A 24,474-nucleotide genomic window follows, 5' to 3' on the forward strand; every position below is an offset into this window, starting at 1 on the left:
TCAAATAAATCCAGAGAAAATAAATAAGTTATCAAAGGAGAAGCGATCCTCTGCAGGAACCTCCACAATGTATCAGGGCTGGAACACAAGTGTCCTAAAGTCAAGGAAACAGGGCCACTTGACCAGATGGGATACTCAGAGGAGAGGATGGCTGAGAGAAGGCACTCAAGTAGGAAATCTCCTTCCCAGATGAGAGTATCTGAGTGAAATTCCTTTTTTTTTTTCCTGGATTAAGAAGGATTGGAGATATACGATGCTCTGATGACAAAACAGTCTTCAGCATCAAAGTACTGACCTGACAGGTTTTCTCTTCTCTTCTTACTACCCCATACACAGATTCCAGAAAGGCTACCTTGATTCGTGTTCCAGTTACCTTTTGCTGCTCAACCAACTATCCTAAAACGTGGCACTCAAAAAAAAAAAAAAAAAAGACAATCTGTATTTTGTAATTTGGGCAGGGCTTGGCAGAAACAGTGCCTCTCTGGTCCACTCACATCAGCTGGGGCTATGGTTGGAGCACCCACATGCAGCCTGACCCTTGGCTTCTTGGCTTCCTCCTAATGTGGTAGCTGTGTTCGTAATACAGAAGTCACAAGAGAACCATGAGGAAGCCCTATGGCATTTTGTACCGTAGAAGTCACATAGTGCCACTTCTGTATTAGCCACAGGCTCACTAAGACTCAAGGTGGGGGGAATACAGATCTCACCCTCGATGAAGAAAAGCTAACTTCTTGTTTCAAGAAGACCACATGAGATATGCCATCTTTATAAAATATACCCCAACCCAATTTGTTTTCTGGAAAGGAGTAAATCTAGGTACAGACAGGCTTCACATTAAAAGACTTCACTATATAACAATTCTCTAAGGCTGTGTATCCAAGACAACAAATTTGTTAAATTGACAAATATTGACATCTGGTTGGATGGGCCAACATCCAACATCAAGATAACTCAAATTTAGGCTAAGGACATTGCATTCATTTGGGATGACATAATTAGCCATCTTTTCTGTTGGTGCACAAGGGGAGGTTAAGTGATGGCTGAAGATGTAGCAATACTTTTAGAGCATTCTATTATCACTTCCTAAATTGACGCTTTCATAAATGTGAAGGTCGGAGTTATTAAACTGTACACTACTGGTCTGGAACAGAGCTCCCAGGGGTATGGAAAATTCTGTTCTGAAGTAACAGAAGAGCACGATTAAGCTTACTGAGACCAAGAAACATCAAGATTTTTCTAAAACATGCAGAAGAGAGGCTACATTTTTCACAATGGACTAGAAAGAAACCTGAGTTCTAGGTCTGTCTCTGTCATTTGCTAGCTGTGGTTGGACAAATATTTTCTTCTCTCTAAAATGTGATTCCTTTATCTAAAAGTCAGGAAATTGAATGAGTAAAAAAATTTCAAGCTTCTTTTCACCCTAATAGTTGCTCACTTAAAGCGACATGAAAGCCACTTAACTAAATCTAACACCGTTTTCTTTTTTTCTGCTTCACAAAACTGTTGAGTCCCAACATTAATGAATGTCACACGGCTCTGGGAGTCTCCTGCCTGTCTGTCCATACGGCAGAAAGAATACCCTTAGAGAAAAGGAGATTATGTTGACAACAGAGCATGACTACAATGATGACAAAGAGAGGGAATGGATTGGCCCTGCCTGTGAGCTCCCACAGAACCTGTGTTCCAAGATGGAACAGCAGGAATGCTGTAATAAGCCCTTTCTCTCAGACACTTAATAAAAGTCAAGAGAGCAGGCCATGGGGTTGGGTACCCTAGGTACCAGTTACAGCATCATCAATATGTAACTGTGTGGCTTTAGACATCATGATTCTTACTTTCTCTGTGAATCAGTTTCTTTATCTGCTAAAAAAAAAAAAGGAAAAGAACAGTATCTAAGCCATTTAGTATTATGAATATTAAAGAAGCCAATACAGAAAAAGTACTTAGGACAGTTTCTGGCACATATAATCATTTGATAAACTTAGGGCCTGTGTCCAATCAGAAGCTCAGCATCTCTGGCTCATCAGTGGTAAGCCCGTCTTAACCAAAGTCTGCAAGTGCTATCTAGAAGAAGAATCAGATGAGAATCACCAAAAATATTCTCAAAATGACTCTTCTTTGTTACTGGCCAAAGAATTGTGTTGCTTATCTATGGACCAGCATACAAAGCCCAGAAACTGACCCCAGGATATGTAATGAAATTTATGTGTGCTTTTTCTGGGAAAATTTGTTATATATTTTAGGAGATTCTGTAAGATAAGGAAGAAACTACGAAAAAAAGATAATTTGTAGTCGAACTATTTTTCTGGTTGTATTTATAGTTATTTTTGTCTCCATCTTAGCTCGGAAACTGTTGGTTCCAATATCAGATATGGTTCTTCTTCACCCAGATACTAGGTAACTCCTGAATGATTGATACAATATTGTGGGTTTAAGTCGATTATTATTTACAAGCAGAGAAGCAAGATTTTTTAAACCATAACATAATTATCTAAACCAGGAAATTAACACTGATGTAATGCTATTTAAAACTAATGTGCAAATGTTATTAAAATTCCTCCACTGTTCCATTCATATCCTTTTTCTGGTTTAAGATTAATCAATGCTCCCACATTGCATTTAATAGTAATGTCTCCTTAGTTTCTTCTAGTCTGGAACAATTCCTCCATCGGTCGTTCTCATGACTTCAACACTTTTTGAAGAGTACTAGCCAGTTATTTTGTAAAATGACTTTCAGTTTTGATGTCTGGTGTTTGTTAACATTAGATGGAGGTCATGTATTTTGGCAATAAGACCTCAGAAGTGATGCTGTAACCTTCCCAGGGTTATCTTTTTTAAAAAATTAATTAATGTTTTATTGAAGTAGAGTTGATTTACTATTTGTTAGTTTCAGGTATACAGCAAAGTGATTCAGTGAATCACTTTTCAGTATACACACACACACACACACACACACACGACACTTTTCAGATTCTTTTCCCATGTAGGTTATTATGAAATATTGAGTAAAATTCCCTGTGCTATACAGTAGGTCCTTGTTGTTCATCTACTTTATATCTAGTAGTGTGTATATGTTTCTCCCAAATTCCTAATTTATCCCTCCCCACCACCTTTCCCTTTTGATAACTGTAAGTTTGTTTTCGAAGTCTGTAAGTCTGTTTTGTAAATAAGTTCATATGTATCATTTTTTAAGATTCCATATATAAGTGATATCATATGATATTTGTCTTTGTCTGGCTCACTTCACTTACTATGATAATCTCTAGGTCCATCCATGTTGCTGCAAATGGCATTATTTCATTCTTTTTTATGTATTCTATTGTATACATACATATACCACATCATCATCTTCTTCTTTTTCTTTTGGCTGCACTGCATGGCATGTGGGACATTAGTTCCCAGACCAGGGATCGAACCCATGCCCTCTGAGGTGGAAGCACAGAGTCCTCACCACTGGACTGCCAGGGAATTCCCAACTACATCTTCTTTATTCATTCATCTGTCGATGGACATTTAGGTTACTTCCATGCCTTGGCTATTGTAAATAGTGCTGCTGTGTACACAGAGGTGCATGTATCTTTTTGAATTATGGTTTTCTCCAGATGTACACCCAGGAGTGGGATATGGTAGCTCTGTTTTTAGTTTTTTAAGGAAACATCATACTGTTCTCCATAGTGGCTGCACTAATTTGCATTCCTAACAACAGTGTAGAAGGGTTCCCTTTCCTCCACACCCTCTCCAGTGTTTATTATTTGTAAACTTTTTGATAACAGCCATTCTGACTGGCGTGAAGTGGTGCCTCACTGTAGTTTTGATTTGCGTTTCTCTAATAATTAGTAGCATGTGATGTTGTTAAGTCTCATTACTGGTGACACTAACCTTGACAACTTGGTTAAGTGCTGTCTTCCAGGTTTCTCCACTTCAAAGCTGCTCTTTTCCCCTTTGTAATTAATGTGTTTCACGATGAAGGACACTTTGAGGCTATGCACGTATCTTATTTCTCATCCTACTTTTAGCCCAATAATTTTAGCATCCATTGATGATTCTTACCTGAAAGTTATTACTGAGGTCTTTGTAAACTGGTGAGTTCTGTATTTCCATCTTTGCCTCACTCCATCGTGCTGTCCCTTCTCTTGCGTTTACGTATCCAATTCAATTATTTATTTATTAGTATGGACTCATTGATATTCACTACATTCTATGAGCTTAACCCACTGTTGGCCTAGAATTAGCCAGTGGGATCTTCTTCAAGTTGGTTCCTTTGCCCCTTCGACACGGTCCCATCAGTTTTTGAGCGCTTTCTTGCTTTGTGGCACAACATGGTTTCAAATTCACCTTCTACTTGCCCTGCTCTGGCCCCTGAACTGAGAGTTTCACTAGGGAGCCCTAATTCCTTTCACTGGAGAATGGTATTTATAAATAACGCGAGGGTGCAAGTGCAGTCATTTCTGCCAGGGTGTCATGGCTCCTAGGCCCTCTCAGTGGACAGAACTAGACAGTAGAGGTTTGTACACACACAAACATACCCCATATTCATCTCCCTACCTCCCCATCTGCATGTATATTAAAAGCCATGAGCCCATGCTGGTATCTTCTGTTCTAATCCAACACAACAAGTGTTAGTTTACCTTTCTCCCATCCTTATTAGTAATTTCTTCCTCTGACTCTCATTATCCACAATATCTTTTATTAAATCTCAGTCCTCTTCTGGACATAAATCTTCAGAATTGTGGGGAAAAAAACATACTAAGTTCCTAGGGATTGTGAAATATCTCTGTACAGTTATTCATGTCTTCAGTCTTAGAGTTTATAGTCAAATATTGTCTTCCAAAATTATTTGCACTCTTTATCTTTCTTCCTCACTCCCTTCATTGTGGTTATGTTATTCATATGTAATTTAGTTAGGTTTATTACTGTATTAAATTTTGTATTACCCCGTGCAATGGTTATTTTTTAATTGAGAAATAATTGACATTCAGGATGGTTAATTTTATGTGTCAGCTTGACTAGGGCCCCTGATAGCTGGCAAAACTTTATTTCTGTGTTTATGAGTATGTTCCTGGAAGAACTGTTGAACTGAATAATGAATTGCTGAATCGTTGAACTGGATAAAGCAGGTGACCTTCCCCAATGTGGGCAGGCATCATCCAAGCCCTAGAAAGCCTGAACAGAACCAAAGGCAGAAGAAGGGCAAATTCACTCTCTCTGCTTGAGTAGAGACACCCATTTTCTCCTGCTCTCAGACACTGGAGTTCCTAGTTCTCTGGCTTTCAGAAACAGATCAAGACTTACACCACCAACCCTCTGATCCCAAGGCCTGTACACCCGGACTGAATTACACCGCTGCTTCTATGATTCTCCAGCTTATAGATGGCAGATCATGGGGCATGTCAGTCTCTATAACAGTGTCAGCCAATTCCTAAAATAAATCTCCTATTATATTTCCCACTCACCTCTACCCATTTATTTTAGGTAACCAATTACTTTCTGCCCAAGTTTTATTCTTTGAGAAATAAGTGTGTAATGTGACATGTGGTTGGTGTGGAAAATTACAACCATTACTTCCATTAACTTCAGTACCTAGAGCAACTGTCCCTTCCTTTTCCTCTTATCCCCTCCCGTTCCTGCTTACATTCACCAGGAAAAAACTTGACAAAAGTCCTTCTATTTTAAGAAGGAGAGGGCAAACCATAGCCACCCCCCCAAATTTATTTATTCATTTGCTCACTCACTACTCATTCATATAATTGATTCAATTATTTGAAATGCTATAATCCACATACTCAAGAGTAAATTGCAATCTGACTACTTAACTTATGAAACACATAATGTCAACACTTAGGATTCCAAAAGAGACTGGAATTGAGACATCTAAATATTTTTAATGAACTCAAGCAAAACACATCACTTGACCAAGAAACTGGAACTCTGAAATATCTGTGTGGACATATACCGGATGAGTATGAATAGGTTGCTGTATTGCCAAAAGACTTGGGACTTGGATATCACCAAGTTCTGTATCACCCAAAGTTACATCATTGGATATTCTGGTTATCTCGTTTACCGTATGTCAGAATATTAGAATTTTGATGTATACAAGGACATTAACACCATACTGGGCATAATTTGACTTCTCGGATTCAGAAAGTATTGTAACTTGTTATCTTTCAGTGCTTCAATGTTGTCGTTATGAGCAACTGTTATTTTTATATATAGTATTTTAGACATACTAGGGTTGTGTGGCATTCTCTAGATGTTCTTTTCTACAACATAAAGGCCCCATGTCAGCCGGAAAAAAGAAAACATGGAGACTCACCATTGAAATTCACATTGCGGATATACTTCAACAACTTCTTGCCCCCAGCTTGCTCCATCTCTGGACAGACGCCCCGGTAGTCAGCACAGAGATCCTTCTTCATGTGGTGAAGGGCATGGGCCATTGCGTACACTGCGTCAATCACGAACTGAACTTTACCCTCCTGCTCATAGGTGGAATCTTTTCCAATTCTCTCCTGTCCTGCACATTAAAACAAGAAACACACACAAACATTGGTGTTGAGTAGAATGTCTCAATTTGCATGTACTTTCAAATATGCTTAAAGAAAACAATGCTTTGAGGAGTACAGTCGCGCAAGCCACATATCCATGTTTGGCTACCATGTTCGGTTGCTTTGATAGTTTTTGGTATTTGACTTTGGAGCACATTACACTAACCTTTCTGATGTATTAGATACATTTCAGAAGCAGCACTTCAAAGGATCACAATAAAAGCCCTTGTAATAAGCCAACACACTATTCAAAATATAGTGGCCCCGTAGAACCAAGGGATTGCTGCTATTAGAAGCTGGGCTGCCACATGCAAATCTTCAAAGCTCACTTAGTCTAGAAAGGTGAGAGGCCAAAAGAAAATGAGAGAAAACTAATGAAATACCACCCCTGCACTCATTACCTTCTTCTATATACCTGCTCTACTTCCTGGGTTGCCTGTCTCAATTGTGCGTATTACTGGCGACTCTGATGCTCAGGCTGGAAACCCTGATGTCATTTTTTCATTCTTACTCCACCCGCTTACTCCACCCTCCCACGTACATATATCTAATGAATAGCCAAAACCTCACCTGAAACAGTGAACAGTTTTGGCCACACTACCAATGCCCTATTTATGCTTTTCTCATCTCCCATCAGGACACAGTGCTAGGCGTCTCTCTTCATCTAGTGATTCCTCCATGTTCATTTTTCCAAACCACAGAGCTAATCACTTCACCCCCGTGCTCAGAATTCTTCAGTGGTTCTCCACTGCCCGCAAGATGAAATCCAAAGCCTTTCCCCTGACAACAGAGGGTGTTCATCATTTTGTTCCTATCTGCCTAACAACAGTAAGAACCGGCAGTGATGAAGTGTCCTCCACTGTCTTGGAAGCCTTATATACATGATTTTTATTTCATCCTCACTTTGTCAGTTAAATATTATTAGTCCTCATTACACAGATGGGAAAGTCGAGCCTTACAGAAATTAAATCACCTTCCGAAGGTCATGTATTGGAAGAGCAGATGACAGCTCAGGCTTATCAGAACCCCAAACCAACATTTCTCTCACTTCATGGGCCCTACCTCACCCTTTTCCTAGAATTTAAAACATATATATATTTTGCTCCAGACAAGTATGGCTATTTTTCCCGTAAACATCATCAGCTCTAACGTTAATTATCTTCGGTCATGCCCCTTGTTTTGCCAGAAATATCCCTCCTTGCTTTTGCCCATCATAACTTAATTCTGTCCCCATGGCACAATCCAGCAGTTGCTTACACTTAGCTTCTTGATCAGAATTAAAGATTTTCATAAAACATTTCAAATCTTTATTATAAAATTAATAAAATCACTATATTTTAATGCTCTACTAGACTTTCCTTTTCTTTCTTTCTTTTTTCCCTTATATCCCCAGCACTGAACACAGCATTTAATATCTGGTAGATTCTGAACAATACTTGTATTAAATTAGGTGTTCGTTAAGTACATGGTAATACCAGGAACTCTCTTTAGACCTCTTGTCCCTCTATGACAAATAATTAACCACAGATTGAATTTCACTTTCACAGCAATATTTCCCAGATTGTTTTCTAGACACATTTGTGTAGGAAAGAAACAGTAGGGATTCTACAACCCCTGTCCCTTTTCCTGCAAAACAAAGTGTCCCCAACAGCCACTGTGTTAAATGTTATTAGGTTTCTTTACTGAGAGACTGTTTCAGAGTATTTAATATAACATAAAGTATAATTTCCAAGAAGGAAGTTCAGAATTTCCCCAAATTGCTTGAATTCCTGTTGTTTTCCTTTTCAGAGCACATATTAATACCTCAAATGGCAGACAGTTCTTTGTTTTGTATGTATCTCATTCAAGTACCAATCAACCTGGTGCTCACTGCTCTTCATTGGGTCTAGGCCTTTTCAGTGTGTCTAGAGCAGGAATCTTTTTTGAAAAAGATAAAATCCATCATGAATCCATACTGCTACTTTGAATTCAAATTCTGGACTACAGGATTTTTACTTAACTCGACTCCTACACCTCTACCTCATTTTTTTTTCGTGAGGAAAATCCTGGTTCTTAATGACACCATTATAACTATTTATTTGCTTGATTCCATAATACACAAATAACATTCTTAGAATAAATGTCTAACCAACAGTGTAAAAATGTAGTGTAATGAGCAGCCTTGGCATATATGTGTTTTTCAATTCTTACCGGAATATTTTGGTGATTTATTCTGAGAAACGGGATTGCTTTGTTCAAGAGTCAATTTGTGTGTGTTTTTGCTAAATATTGGCCAATTCCCCTCTAATGGGTTTGTACCATTTTGTTCTCCCACCAGCAAAGAGAGAGAGTGTTCATTTCCCAACAACTTTGACAGCCAAGTATGTCCTCAAACTTGGATTTCCGTCAGTCAGCTAGGTGAGAAATGCTACCACAGTCTATTTTTATTTGCATTTTTCTTACTATAGGGGAGGTTGAACATCTTTGCATATAGTTAAAAGCTACTGTATTTCTTTTCTGCAAACTGTTTTTATAAAAATTTGGTCATTTTCTTCTCTTTTTAAAAGCTTTTTATTAATTAAGCATATTAATTATTTGAGATTAAGTTGCAAATATTTTTCCTAGTTTGTTATTTTTCTTTTACTCACTTTAGGTATTTTCCAAATAAAATTATATTAGATTAAAAGATGTTTTTCTAAAAAAAATTATCAATTTATTTTCTTCTTATTGCTTCTGGATTTTCAATCATGGTTTGAAAAAATGCTCCCGCCCCAGGCTACAGAATATTCCATCCGTGTTTTCTTCTTGTATAATTTTATTTTTTAAACTTAGATATTTCATCCACTTGGAATACATTCTGGTATGCAGTATGAAGAATCAAAATTTAGCTTTTTCCATATAGCTTCCTAGTTATATGCCAGTTCATCTTCTCTCACTGATTTGAAGTGCTTCCTTTATTATATATTAAATTTTCCATGCATAACTAGATCTATTTCTGGATTTTAAAAATTTGTTTCACTGTTTGGTTTGTCTATTCGTGGGCCAACAGTACAGCTTCAATTATAAACTCTTTATAACATATTTTAATAACTGGTAGAGTTAGCCCCTCTCTCACCATAATTGTTCTTTTTTTTTCAAATTTTATGTTGACTTTTGTTTATTTACTCAAATGAGCTTTATTAACTACTAATCTATCTTGAGAAAAGAAAAAAAGATACTTGATGTTGAATTTATGCTGTACTTATAAATCAACCTAGCCAGAACAGAAATTTTTACAAAGGTGAGAATTCCCACGTGTGTCTTTTCATTTGTTCAAGGCTACTTTTGCTTCCTTCAATAGTGTTTTAAAATTTTTTCTCACATAGGTTTTGAGTGTTTCATGGAAAGTTAGCCTTGGTATTTTACTTAGTTTTGCTATTATAAATATGGCTTTCTTTGCTAAGTATTTCCTCTGGTTTTTGATTGCATACATAAAAGTTATTCTTTGTTTTGTTGTGGTTGTTTTATTATTTTTCAACTTTGTATCACAAAAAATTTTAAATACAGAGGAAGCTTGAAAGAATTTTACAGTGACCTCACCAACTAGATTCTTACATTAACATTTTACTATACTTACGTTATAAGGCAATTCATCTTCTAATAATTTTATACCTTGCTACTTTACAAATGTCTCTTATTTTTTAGAGTACTTAAAAAGGCAATCTTGATGGCACTATTACCATTCTAAAATATATACTATGAAACGTGTTCAGACTAGTAATTCAGGAGAGCAGTTTCTAGCCTGCATCCATAAAAGACATTCATCTCAGAAAGAATGCCTTGAAAAATAATTGCAGCTCAGGTTTATCAGGGAACTACTATTTCATTATTTTAAATAATGAAATATTTCATTATGTTTGAAACATTATAGGTTTTACCCCTCTCTTGAAGAGTCATCAGGGTATGTTAGCTTATTAAGGGCTCTGAGAAACACAGGTACATTTGTCTTTGGGGTTACCAGGACTTGAAAAATGTAGCCTTACATCAAGAAAATCAGAACTAGCAAGTTAACAACAACAACAAAAAAGGCTAACTTTATTTCCCCTACTGTTGGAGATGCAACTGCATGCCAAGGTCAGAGTCTCTGGTTACTCATCTAGCACCAACCCCCTCTCCTCCCCTAACTGAAATCTGCTTCTCCTCAGGCATCGGCAGCCACCAAAGGAGTGAGGGGTTCAGGACCTCTCCTGAGCCTCACTGAGTCTATCATTTGTCTAAGCCAATCCAGTTTCCTCCTTGGCAAGGGCTGATTTAGAAACAGGCATGGCTTACAGTTCTAGATAATGAGATGAAAGAAAAGAGTTTATTGGGTTCCACACATAAAATGATACAAATGAACTTATTTACAAAACAGAAATAGATCCGCAGACACAGATAACAAACCTATGGTTTCCAAAGGGGAAAGGTGGGGGAGGGATAAATTAGGAGTTTGGGATTAACAAATACACACTACTGTATATAAAATAGATAAACAACAAGGACCTACTGTATAGCACAGGGAACTACTCTCAGTATCTTGTAACCTATAATGGAAAAGAACCTAAAAAAGAATACGTGTGTGTGTGTGTGTGTGTGTGTAACTGAGTCACTTTGCTGTATACCTGAAACTAACATAACATTGCAAATCAACTATATTTCAATAAAAATTTTCAGAAAAAGTTTATTGGGGAACTCCTGAGAAAGTTTATTTGCTCTTAAAGAGAGATGAACTCAACTGCATCAAAACAATCACACACCCCCAACACACACACAACACACACACACACACACACACACACTGCATTTACTCTAGTCATTTTGCAGTCCTGAGGCAATTACCGCACATACGAATAACAGCAGAATAAAAATGTGGCAAGGATGTGAAAATACAATCGAGCTGTGAGTTAGCCAAGCCTAGAATTACCCTACTTTTTTTTTTTCCAAGTGACATACTCAATGGCTTATCCATTTAACTACAGCTTGATACTCAATGTTTCCCAGGTTTACTTGAACACTACACTTCTTATTCATGTACCATTTTATAACGTCTCAAGGGACTAGCGTAAGTACACCTTCTTCCCTCCCAAAAGTGAGAACAAAAGGGTAGTTTTAAGAAATATTTTTAACAATGTAGATTGAAATAGAAAAAAAGAGCATTTTCAATCAATTCTCGGGTAACAGCTCATTCTTTCAGGCTTTCTGATGAACTGAGATGTTGTTATATTCTTTTCTTGAATGAAGTTCATCCTTTTCATCACATTTCCCAGGAAAGGGTTTGAGGTTTAGATAAAATAAGGAGAACCCTGAAGCATTAATTATTTTTTATTTCTCCAGCATGCAAAGAAGTTTTCCTTTTAAAGTCTCCCGATTTTCTGATGTAATGCTATTTTTACCCAAATAGTTCAGTATTTATCTTCAAAATGCACACTCCTTTAAGCTTATGTTGAATAAATTTTCAGCTGCACTACACAAGAATAATCCACAAACCCTCTCACGACCAGAGTTTCTAGTGTTCATTCTGCTGGTGAAGTCTCCTCTCTTTGAAAGATCTGCTTATTTTGCCCATTTTAACATACTGCTTTCTCAGAATATATGCCTTAGTTAATATGCATGAGCAGACTATCAGGGAGAAAAAAAAGGCACAGAAAATGTAAGAAATAATGGATCTGAAATTATTAATATAAACAATCCCACTGCAGTACAAAAACCAAAAGGAAGAGGAGGATGGGCATAGGCAGGAAACAAACCAAAGATATTTGCTAGTGCGAACTGAAAAACCTACCAAAATGGTCCTGCAGATTTGAACAACTGGCTCAATGTTTACCATATGTTTCTATGGGAGTGATCAATTATAATTTGTGTTTTGATTTCACATATTAATTGCAGTTATTTGCATCGGGAAGACCCCTTGGAAGTTATATATGCTCGTGCTGACTGTGCTCTAAATGCTGCATTTACACAAATATATTTTATTGAATGTAAAGCCACAAACTTAAAATTTTCTTGAGGCTAAAGTCCTGAGTAGTACTGTATATAATTAACTCAAATACTAATGCTTGGGTATAATGCAAATGATAAACACACTAATAAAAACAGGAAAAGAATATGTCACAGGAGCTCTGAAAATAGAGTCAGGGCATATATAGGTGCTAACAGAACTGCTAGATTCTGGGTAAAAAGGATGCAAGGAAAGCAGGGTGGATATCCTGGAGCACTAGAAAATGTTGCAGTGTTCTAAAAACGCTACAGTTACCAGGCAAGCCTTATTAAAATGCTACTGCAGTCCCTCCCATACTTTATTTACAAAATAATAATAAACAAACAAATAACTTGGTTTACTGGATAACTTTTTTTCCTCTCATGGGTATACCTTTTTCTTTTAAGATGAATGTCAATGGTAAAATAAGTTTCTGTTTTATGCAATTTTTTTTTTTTAACAGTGAACACATTCATAGAATCTTGGGGTGACAACCCATAGCAAGAAATACCAATTGAAGGAAAGCCAGAAGTTCTGCATTGAGACAAAAAGCCTTCAATGCTGCTGTGCCTCTATTTGGAGGTGAGGCTGAGTGAACCTAGCAACTTGTGAAGAGAAAGATGGGCGTCCCTGTCACAGTATAACAGGCAGCCTGCGCTTACTGTGTTCTTCCTGGGCACCAGGCTCCGCGCTAAGCACTTTTCATGGTTTCATGTTACACCCTCACAACGCTTTCTTGGGTACCATTCCCCATCCCTCTGTTACTTCACTATACCTTATAGACCATCTGCTAAATTGTTCCGTCCACATCTGCACACGGAAAAGCGACGAACCTGGAGTTTTCCCCTTTGTTTCTTTCCATATTCAACTTTAGTTTAGAGCCACAAATAATCTCAAAGTTCATGCTAGCCATGATTTTTACATCCTCTTACCCCCACCTGAAGGTTTCGCTTGCGTTTCCAGAAAGGAGGAAATGGATAGTTTTGACAATCACCATCATAGTCTTCCCTGACCTCTCCGTGGGTGGAAAAGTTAATGCCCAGAGAAACTCCTAAAGGGCTGGCAGAGGAACAGCAACAACAGCAGCAAAATAACTGATCCTCCACCTTCGATGACAAAAATATGACTGTAATTGAACCATTAACATCCTCATGTTCTGCAGTGAACACAGCGAGTACTATGTTACAGACTCAAAAACAACTCTAGCAAAGGTATTAAAGAGTGTCTAGCCACAAACCCTCATTTCTAACCTTTCTCCATGCAGGATGCTTCCCAGAAGACTACTTAATCATCACAGCTGAGTTTTCTTCTACTCTTCCATTTTCGATTTCCAGATAGGTGCAGGTAAAGATATATGCAGTGAGTCAAGGTGTGTGGGACAGGAGTAGGCTATGCACAATGCACACAAGGCACCAGATTGGAAGCAAGGAATGTTTTAGCCCCAAGTTTCACACCTCCCCCCAACGTGTGGAAGGTGTTCTGAGAGACAGAGCCAAGGGCTTTCTTTATTTCCAGGAGCAGCCTGTTGTAGGCAACGCCAGCCCACTGAGCAAAGGTAAGAACAGGGCTTCTGAAACTCACACAAGAAACCTTGCTGTACCAAACAAGAACAAGACGGGGTTTCTTAAAGAAGTGCGTGGATACAGTTTCCATTTCTCACCTAGATTTCTTCTCTTCTGATGTCTTAAGCTAAATTTCTGTTTATATAGTTTTGGTTGCTTCTTCAATGCAAACAGTAAAATCACTAGTGAAGCAATCTCTCCGGACATGACTTCAAGATTAAGAAAAAAGATTCTGCTATAGATGCCTGGTCTCGTAACCCATCCCTCAGCAGGGGCCCCTTCATTAATGAGGTTCTGCCCCCCTGAAATTCTGTTTATGGCATTCCAGGAATTGTATTTAGGTTGAACTTTCAGGAGAGGGGGGTGGAGAGAGGGAGGGGGAGAGAGGGAGGGGAAGAAACGAAAGAAGGAAGGAAGGGAGACAGGGAGGAAGGAAGGAAGCGAGGGAGGGAGGAAGGAGAAAAGAACAGAAAGAAAGGAGAAAAGAGAAAGAAAGATCAACCTGAACCTGACCAAGCTTTTGGATATATTAACTAATTTACATAGAGCTGATTCATTTTGCTGTCCAACAGAAACTAACACAACATTGTAAAGCAACTATAATAAAAATTAATTTAAAAAACCTAATTTATAGGAAGTAGAGAAAATAAACATGTAAATCAACATTGCAGAGATGCAGAAAACAAAATCCAAATGTAAAAAATTCTACAGAAATAGTAATAAACTATTTTCTTCAACACATAAATAGCAAAAGTTAAAAAAAAAGTAGAGAGAAACATTTAAAAAATTTTTAAAAGACTTAAGAGATATATCAAACAGATATGGCATGTGGACTTGGTTTAGATCCACCTGTAAACAAATCAATGATATAAAGACATTTATGACAAAAGGGAGAGACTACCGGATGACGATGGGGAACTACTGCTTTGTTGGTTTGTGTTTGTGTGTGTGCGTGCGTGTGTGTTTCTTATATATTTTAAAGAGTATTTACCTCTTAGAGAACATACTGAAGTATTAAAAAAATTAAATGTCTGGGTTTACTTTGAAACGGCCAGAGGTGAGAGAGAAACATTCGGGGTACATGTGAACATAAATTGGCTATATATTGACTATTGTTGAGGTTGTGTGATGGCTACATGGCGATTTATTCCACTATTCTCTCTGCTTTTTGTGTTTGTTTGAAAGATCACATGATGTCTGTAAAAGTAAAAAGAAGAGAAGGACAAGAAATAAGAAGGGGATGGATAAGGAGATGGGAAGAGGAGAAGGAGGGAGAGAAAGAGGAAAAAGAACAAAAAGAAGGGTATTGGGTTGAAGAATAGGGGAAATAGTCAGGGAGGAAACAGAGGAGTTGAATTCAGCTGCCTGTAAGGGACACTGAGTACGTGCCAGACACCCAACTAGAACCCAGGGACACAGATATGAACACAAAACGCTCTCATGCATGCTCTCACTGTTTACAGCCCCACTCAGATGCTTCTGCTTAAATGCAGTTTCCACCTGTCATCTCAGGGCTGAGAGTACGGCTCTGCTCTGCAGGTATTTAGGAAGGGGCACACGTAGTCCAGATGCTATGGCATATGGGCGGGGTCATCTGACTCCCGGGGTCCAAAGTCACTTCCTGGAAGCAAAGTAAGCAGGCTGTGGGGATGGAATGATTTCATCTCACTGCCATGATGCCCCTCTGCCTTGTGAGATGCAGAGAAAAGGCGTAAGGGAATTGATTCCACTATGGGGTTTGAAAGGACTTAGCAGAATCATCAGCCCAATGACAGTATAAATAAAAAGAAAAAGCCATGGTTTAACTCCGTTTGAGTTCTGTATCCAGGGCTGGTGACTCTAAATAAAAAGGAAAAATATGCATATATGTATGTTGAACTCCCTAGAGGCAAGTCTGGGTCCTAAACATTGTTATATACCCAGAACCCAAGGATGAGTGAATATCCTGGAAAGAAAAGTGAAATAATGAGCCAGTAGCTTTTGTAAAATGGTAGAAAAGAAAGATTATAATCCTTCACCCGGGAGAGCTGACGGCTGAGATGGAGCATTTAATTCAGTGGCCAAATGACCCCAGACAAACGTGGAGAGAAAACAGTAGCACCCCAAACGCCGACATGTGGGATTCTTTTTCTTAAGCAGGGTTTCTATGTGCCTAAAGACTCTACTTACCACGGTTTTCACTGGTTTCAGTTAAGTTATTCAAGTGACGATGATAAAAACATTCTGTTAGCTCTTTTTTCCAAGCAAGATTAATTTTACACTAAATTTTATACCTATGTACACATACCTTACAACATATACTTTTGACCATTTAGTCATGATCATCAGAAGTGAAACAGTTTTCTTCCTACTGAACCCTAACAATATTCATAACAGAAATAAAGTCGATACAATTCTCGACTCAGAGGTTCTGAAGGCTCTGAGCTTCTTAGGAATGTCATATTCCATCCGTATTTAAAAAAAAATAGAACAGCTAACCCGACAAGGAAAAAACCTTAACCAGGTGCTAACCGGAAACCTAAAACTGACAATTCATCAGTCAGAACACACTGGATGATTTGGCTGAGGAGCTACTAGCCACATCCATGCTACCCTTGGAAGGAAATTAATTAAGTAGTATTGGATGAAACCCTTTTGTAGACCGGTAAAGAGGAGGTTCTTGACACAAAGTCTAGAAATCCAGACTTAGTTTAAAACACATGTAAGCCAGTACGATTTAATGGGAAAAAGCCCTTCAAAATCTCAGTATTTTGAAACCAGTGTGATGGTACTTCCATCTCTCCTATAATCAGGCCAACCATTTCAAGAGCTACGAGCATGGAGACTCATATCAGACAAACCTGGGTTGAAATTTTGCCTCTGCATTCATTGTACCTGTGACTAAATGGGAGTTACACAACTCTTTACCAAACCACTTGAACACGATGAAGTTGCCTGGTATTCATAGAGTGCTGTAATGAACAACAGCAACAACAGCTAACATTCATTCAGTATTTTCTATTCTCCAAAAACTGTTCTAAGCACTCTACATACATCATCTCATTTATTGCTCATAATCACCCTATGATGAACATACGGTTATTATTATTGCCATTTACTGGTAAGGAAACTGAAGGTTTATTTAAATAACTTACCCCCAGAGTTACACAGATAGCAAGTGGCTAGTCAAGAGTTGAATCCAGTTGTCTGACTCTCAATTCAAAGTGTGAATATTTTTTATGGTGATATATTCTGCATTTAGTAAAATACTATGTCCTAAATGAACTGTTCAATCAGTATTGACAAACACAAAGCAATACATAGAACGTTTTTATCACTCTGGAAAGTTATCTTGTGGCCCTTCACAATTAACCCTTCTCCCTCCACTATAAAGCAACCATTGATCTGTAATCTAACGTAAGTTACTTTTGCCTATTCTAGAAATGCATATAAATAGGACCATACAATATGTACTTTTCTCTGTCTGCTTTCACTCAGAAAAATATTTTTGAGATTTATTCAATTTGTGGCATGTATCAAAATCTCATTCTTTTTTATTGCTAAGTATCATTCCACTGAATGGATATGTTAGAGTTTAATTATCCATTTTCCTTTTGATGGACATCTGGGCTATGTCTAGTTTGGGGCTTCTCAGGACCTATGGAGGGTCTGTGATTTTACCCGATGTGTAAGAGTTTAGCCTGTCATGGTTCTGTGGACACTGGCTGAAGATGTGAGACCCCTGGTTCAGAGCCAGGTACAGCAGGCAGCACAAACATAATGTTTCCTCAGAGCCCCCTCCCTACCACCCCCCTTCCTCAAGTCCAAGGTGGTGACAGAGAGCAGTCCAGGTAGATGGTGCACACACAATGGGTTTACATTAGAACTTTCAAACTCTGAGCTCAGGGAGACTGAATCTTTTATAAAGGACTTCAAGCAAAGCTACCTGACCTTGGTTCCAGAGGGAGATACTACCTTTATTATACTGGCTAGTAAACAAACCATCCCTATGCTTCTTGACGATATGCTATCTGTATCTTCCAAGGCTACTGACTATATAATAATACCTTGAAAAGCTAATCAGTGCACCTGCTCTCAATATAGCAAAGGACACCAATAGAGGATTGTCCCCCAATAGGGCAATTATGAATAAAGCTGCTGTGAACACTTCTTCACAAGGCTTTTATGGATATGTGTTTTTATTTCTCCTGAGTAAATACTTAGGAATAAGAGTTGCTACATTATAGGCTCATGCATGTTTAACTTTCAAAGAAGTTGCCATGTTCCAAAGCAGTTGCACCATTTTATTCTAGTATCAATGTATAAAAATGCAGGTTTCTCCATATCTTCTCCAATATTTGATGTTATCCATCTTTTCCATTGTATCCATGTGTATTAGAACCTCACTGTGGTTTAATTTGCATTTCTCTGATGAATAGTGATGATTTTCATTTTTTTCATGTGCCTATTGACCATTTGTATTAGACCTAGTAGTTTCCCTTTCCAAGCATCTTAGAAGTTCAGCATCCCAGGCTATGCAAATTCTCTACCAGAGTAGTACAAAAGTCCATGAGGCCACAGGGTTAATGCCTGAATGATGGTCAAATTATATTATTTATTTTAAGAAGGGGGTGTAGCCAAGATGGTGAAGTAGGAAGACCCTGAGCTCACTTCCTCCCATTAGCACATTAAAATTATAACTATTTACAGAGAAACTATCAATAAGAACAATCTGAGGGCTAGAAGAAAAGATTTTCCACAACTCAAGATATAAAGAAGGAATCAAGGGACTTCCCTGGTGGCGCAGTGGTTAAGAATCCACCTGCCAGTGCAGGGGACACGGGTTTGAGCCCTGGTTCAGGAAGATCCCACATGCCACGGAGCAACTAAGCCCATGTGCCACAACTACTGAGCCTGCGCTCTAGAGCCCACGAGCCACAACCACTGAGCCCGCACACCACAACTACTGAAGCCCGCACGCCTAGAGCCCGTGCTCCACAACAAGAGAAGCCACCGCAATGAGAAGCTTGCGCACCGCAATGAAGAGTAGCCCCTGCTCGCCGCAGCTAGAGAAAGCCCATGCAGCAACAAAGACCCAACACAGACAAAAAAAATTAATTAATTAATTAAATTTAAAAAAAAAAAGAAGGAATCACAATGAGTCAGGTAGTAGGGGTGTAGACATGGTATAGTCAAGACCCACACCCATCAGTAGGAGGCCAACGAATGGGAGGATAATCATAATTGAAGAAATTTTCCACAAGAAATAATGGGTCTGAGACCCACATTGAGCTCCCCAGCCCAGGGGTCCTGCACCAGGAGGACAAGCCCCCAGAACATATGGCTTTGAAGGTCAATGGGGCTTGCGTATGGGAGAGCCAGAGCACTATAGGAAACAAGAGGCTCTGTTCTCAAAATCTCGCACTCTCCAGGACTTGGCACAGAGGCAGTAATCTGAAGGAAGCCTGGGTCAGAACCACTTACTAATTCTGGAAAGCCTCCTGGAGAGGCAGGAGGTAAATTGGACTCCCACAGGGAAACAGATGCTAGCAGGAGCCATTGTGGGGAGATCACTCTCCCATGAGGACACTGATGCTGCAAGTGCCATTTTGGAATCCTACCATCTAGGCTATTTGTGCTGGAGGCTTACTTCCCCACCAGCTGGAAGGTACCAGTCCCAGGATTCACCAGGCCAAGCAGCCAGCAATGTGGAGACTTGGCCCCACCAACCAGTGGGCCAATACCAGTCCCAGGAGCCTGGACCTCACTGCTAGCCACCCTGGGACCCAGGCCACCAATTATCTGCACCAGCCCTGGGACTCCCCAGGCCACACAGTCATTTGCACTGGGACCAAGTCTCATCCACCAGCAGGTCAGCAGCCTTCACATGAAGCAGTTCCTGGCAGCCAGCTAGGTCAGGGTCAGCCCTGCCTACCAGCATACCAGTGGTAGTCAGCCCTGACACAACAGAAGGGCCCACCCAGCCTACACAGGGGGTTACCCTTAGAGCTCTGGTGACTATAGAGGAATGTGCTACTGGGCCCCATAGAACATCTCTTACATGAGGCAACCTAGCCTTACACCTAAAGGATCTAGAAAAAACAACAAACAAAACCTAAAGTTAGTAGAAGGAAAGAAATAACAAAGGTTAGAGCAGAAAGAAAGGAAATACATATTTAAAAAACCAATGAGACTAAGAGCTGGATTTTTTTTTTTTTTTTGCGTTATGCGGGCCTCTCACTGTTGTGGCCTCTCCCGTTGCGGAGCACAGGCTCCGGATGCGCAGGCTCAGCGGCCATGGCTCACGGGCCCAGCCGCTCCGCGGCATGTGGGATCCTCCCAGACCGGGGCACGAACCCGTGTCCCCTGCATCGGCAGGCGGACTCTCAACCACTGCACCACCAGGGAAGCCCTAAGAGCTGGATTTTTTAAAAGGTCAAATTCATAAACCTTTGACCATACTCATTAGGAAAAAGAGAGGCAGGGCCCAAATAAATAAAATTAGAAGCGAAAGAGAAGTTAAAACTGACACCACAGAAACACAAAGATCAAAAGCAATTGCTAAGAACAATTATATGCCAATAAAAGCAACAACCTAGAAGAAACAGATACATTCCTAGAAATATACAATCTCCCATGGCTGAATCAGGAAGAAATAGAAAATACGAAGAGACCAATTACCAGCAATGAAAATGAATCAATAATTTTTTAAAAACCTCCCAAAAAACAAAAGTCCAGGAGTGGACTTCACACTTGAGTTCTACCAAACATTTAAAGAAGTTTTAACACCTAATCTTCCCAAACTTTTCCAAAACATTGAAGAAGAAGAAATGCTTCTGAACTCATTCTATGAGGCAAGTATCACCCTGATACCAAAACCAGACAAAGACATCACACAGAAAAAAGAAATTTACAGACCAATATCACTGATGAATAGAGATGCAAAACTCCTTGACAAAATGTTAGCAAACCAAATTCAACAGTGTATTACAAGGATCATAAACCATGCGCAAGTGGGATTTATCCCAGTGATGCACAGATGGTTCAATATCCACAAGTCAATCAATGTCACACACCACATTAAGAAATTGAAGAATAAAAAATCATCTGATCATCTCAATAGATGTGGAAAAAGCTTTTGACAAAATTCATCATCTATTTATGATAAAAATGTTTTCAACAAAGTGGGTATAGAGGAAACATAACTCAACATAATAAAGGCCATTTATGATAAACCCACAGCTAACATCATGCTCAATGCTGAAAAGCTGAAAGCATTTCCTATAAGATCAGCAAAAAGACAAGGATGCTTACTCTCACCTCTTTTGTTAACACAGAATTAGAAATCCTAACCACAGCAATCAGATTAAAAATAATAATAGTAATAATAATAGAAAGAAGTAAAAGGAAATCAAAGTGGAAGGGAATAAGTAAAACCAGGGCACGAACCCGTGTCCCCTGCATTGGCAGGTGGACTCTCAACCACTCTGCCACCAGGGAAGCCCTAGGTTAAACTCTTGAATGTAAGATCTGAAACCAGAAAACTCGTAGAATAAAACATTGGCAATATGCTAACTCTTCCACATTGGTTTTAGCAATATTTTTTGGATATACCTCTTCAGTCAAATGAAACAAAAACAGAAATAAAGGAATGAGGCTACATCAAACTCTAAATCTGCTTTGCATAGTGAAGGAAGCTATTTTATAAAAAGGCCGTCTACTGAATGGAAGAAGATACTTGCAAATAATATATGTGAAAAGGGGTTAATATTCAAAATAAAGAACTCATACAACTCAACATCAAAAACAGACAAACAACCTGATTAAAAAATGGGCAGAGGGGGCTTCCCTGGAGGCGCAGTGGTTGGGAGTCCGCCTGCCGATGCAGGGGACACAGGTTCGTGCCTCGGTCCGGGAAGATCCCACATGCCACAGAGTGGCTGGGCCCGTGAGCCATGGCCGCTGAGCCTGCGCGTCTGGAGTCTGTGCTCCACAACAGGAGAGGCCACAACAGTGAGAGGCCCGTGCACCGCAAAAAAAAAAAAAAAAGGGCAGAGGACCTGAATAGACATTTTTCCATAAAGACATACAGATGGTCAACAGACTCATGAAAAGATGTTCAACCTCACTAATCATAAGAGAAATGCAAATCACAAGCACAATGAGATATCACCTTACACCTATCAGAATGGTTATCGAAAGACAACAAATGATAAGTATTGACAAGGATGTACAGAAAAGGGAATCCTAGTATACTGCTGGGTGGGAATGTAAATTGGCATAGCTACACTGCAGTCTTTTTTTTTTTTTTACAATAGCCAAGATATGGAAGCAACCTAAGTGTCCATCACAGATAAATGAATAAAGAAGATGTGATATATACACATACACACACAAAGACAACACACCCAATAGAATATTACTTAGCCATAAACATGAGTGAAATCTTGTAGATGGACCTACAAGGTATTATACTAAGTGAAGTATATCAGATAGAGCGAGATGAATACCATATGATATCACTTATATGTGGAATCTAAAAAACAACTGAACAAACAACTAAACAGAAACAGACTCAGATACAGATCCCAAACACGTGGTTGCCAGAGGCGAGAGGGGTGGGGGGACGGCTGAAATAGGTGAGGGAGGTTAAGAGGTACAAACTTCCAATTACAAAATAAATGGGCATTAGGGGTGAAATCTACAACCTGAGGAATATAGTCAAGAACACTGTAGTAACTTTATATGGTGACAGATTGTAACTAGACTTCTCATGGTGATCATTTTGCAACGTACACAAATATCAACTCATTATGCACCTGGAACTAACGTAGTGCTGTAGGTCAACTATAATTCAATTTCTACATATATGTATATGATTCATTTTTGAATTATCATATAAACTGCAGCCATTAAATGATACTTTGCAAGACCACAGCAACCCAAGTTCTAAATGTAGTTGACCCTTTGCCACTTCATACATTTTGTAAGGAGTCACTTAGAACATAAGGTCTCTTTGGTGGTTTCTAAATGAGCTAAAGGAAGCAGCTTATAAGTTGCTTAAATCGTATTCTCCTAAGGTCATAAACTTTTTATAGGAAAAAGTTATGCATAGTTTTGTTTTTGTTTTTGTTTTCAGTGTGATGTTAATCCTTTCATGCCAGGTAGGGCCACTTCCATGAGTCACCGCTTTCAAGAGTAAAGCAAAATGCTTTGGTTCGAATCCCAATGCTGCTAGACACTAGCCAAGTGACTTTGGGAAAGCCACTCATCAGACCTCTATGAACTTTGCTTTTATCTTTCCATTCAGGTGGCTATAAATATTATCAGCTCTGCCAACTCTGCTGAGTTGTAGGGATGATCAAATGACACAGGGGACATAAAAACAATTGAAAGACTCTAAAGTGCATCTCATAAAAAAGATAAATCAGTACCCAAACACATGGAAAAAATATTTCACCTTGCAAGTTTTCTAAGAAGTGTAAATCAAAAGAGAGGTAACATTTTAGTAGTTTTGCCAGTGGCTGAATAAATTAGTGCAGTCCTTTCAGAAAATAGTTTGACAATACATTTCAATTCTCCAGAAAAAAAATTTCTACTCTGAATCTGTAATGATAAAAACAGGTAATGTGTATTTTACTCTTGCTTCTCTAATGCTTCCTATATGTCAGGCATTGTACTAAGCACTATACTTGGACAGGTGGCCTTGAGCAATGAGGGGACTAGAGATGCCAACCCTTCACACAGTTGAAACTCCGCGTGTAATTTATAGTCGGTCCTTTGCATCTGTGGTTCCTTGTCATCCTGGATTCAACCAACTACGCATCATATAGTACCCTAGTATTTACTACTGAAAAAAATCTCCATTTAAGTGGATCCACGTAGTTCAAACACATGTTGTGCAAGGGTCAACTGTATAAGCTTACTTGGTGCTTCTCCTCAAAACACAAAACTGTCTTTGGTTATTATTATCACCTACGTTTTACAAATTAGGAAAGAGGGCACAGAGATGCAAGCTCATTTGTGCTAGCCTTCACAGCTAGTATGGGGCAGGAAGCACAATTAAATTTCAGGTGATTTGGTTTCAAAGTCCTCACTCTTTACTCCTCCATTTAATGACTTCTGGAAGTCCATCCTCAGAAAGTAATCCAAAGTAAGGCAAGAGCAAGAGGTCTTAAGATATTTCTGCATGTGTTTTGTATATACTTGCCAATTTTGGAAGGGATGTAAGTAAAGATTCAGCAAGTGATAGCAAATAAAATCTTTCGACTATTACATACTACTTAAAATAACCAAGAAAACTAACAAGTACAGTACTTAGGATCCACAAATTTTTTTCAAAATATTCAAAGATATCTCAATTTCTTATTATCACCATGTTAGGGTTATAAGATTGACAGAATTTTTGGTT

General features: G+C 38.8%; 1 protein-coding gene across 1 annotated transcript in view; it reads right to left on the bottom strand.

Moving 5' to 3' along the window:
* GRM7 (glutamate metabotropic receptor 7) overlaps positions 1-24,474 on the bottom strand; it is a gene marked incomplete at its 3' end in the record, with an annotated part of 813,045 nt that overhangs the window by 283,977 nt on the left and 504,594 nt on the right. The window contains exon 6 of the mRNA XM_081247592.1: positions 6,317-6,517. Within this exon, the coding sequence (XP_081103718.1) occupies positions 6,317-6,517 (201 nt within the window). The remainder of the gene's footprint in view (positions 1-6,316; positions 6,518-24,474) is intronic.

The sequence above is a fragment of the Mesoplodon bidens genome (assembly GCF_964165515.1).
Source record: "Mesoplodon bidens genome assembly, chromosome: 10".
Classification (NCBI taxonomy): Eukaryota; Metazoa; Chordata; class Mammalia; order Artiodactyla; family Ziphiidae; genus Mesoplodon; species Mesoplodon bidens.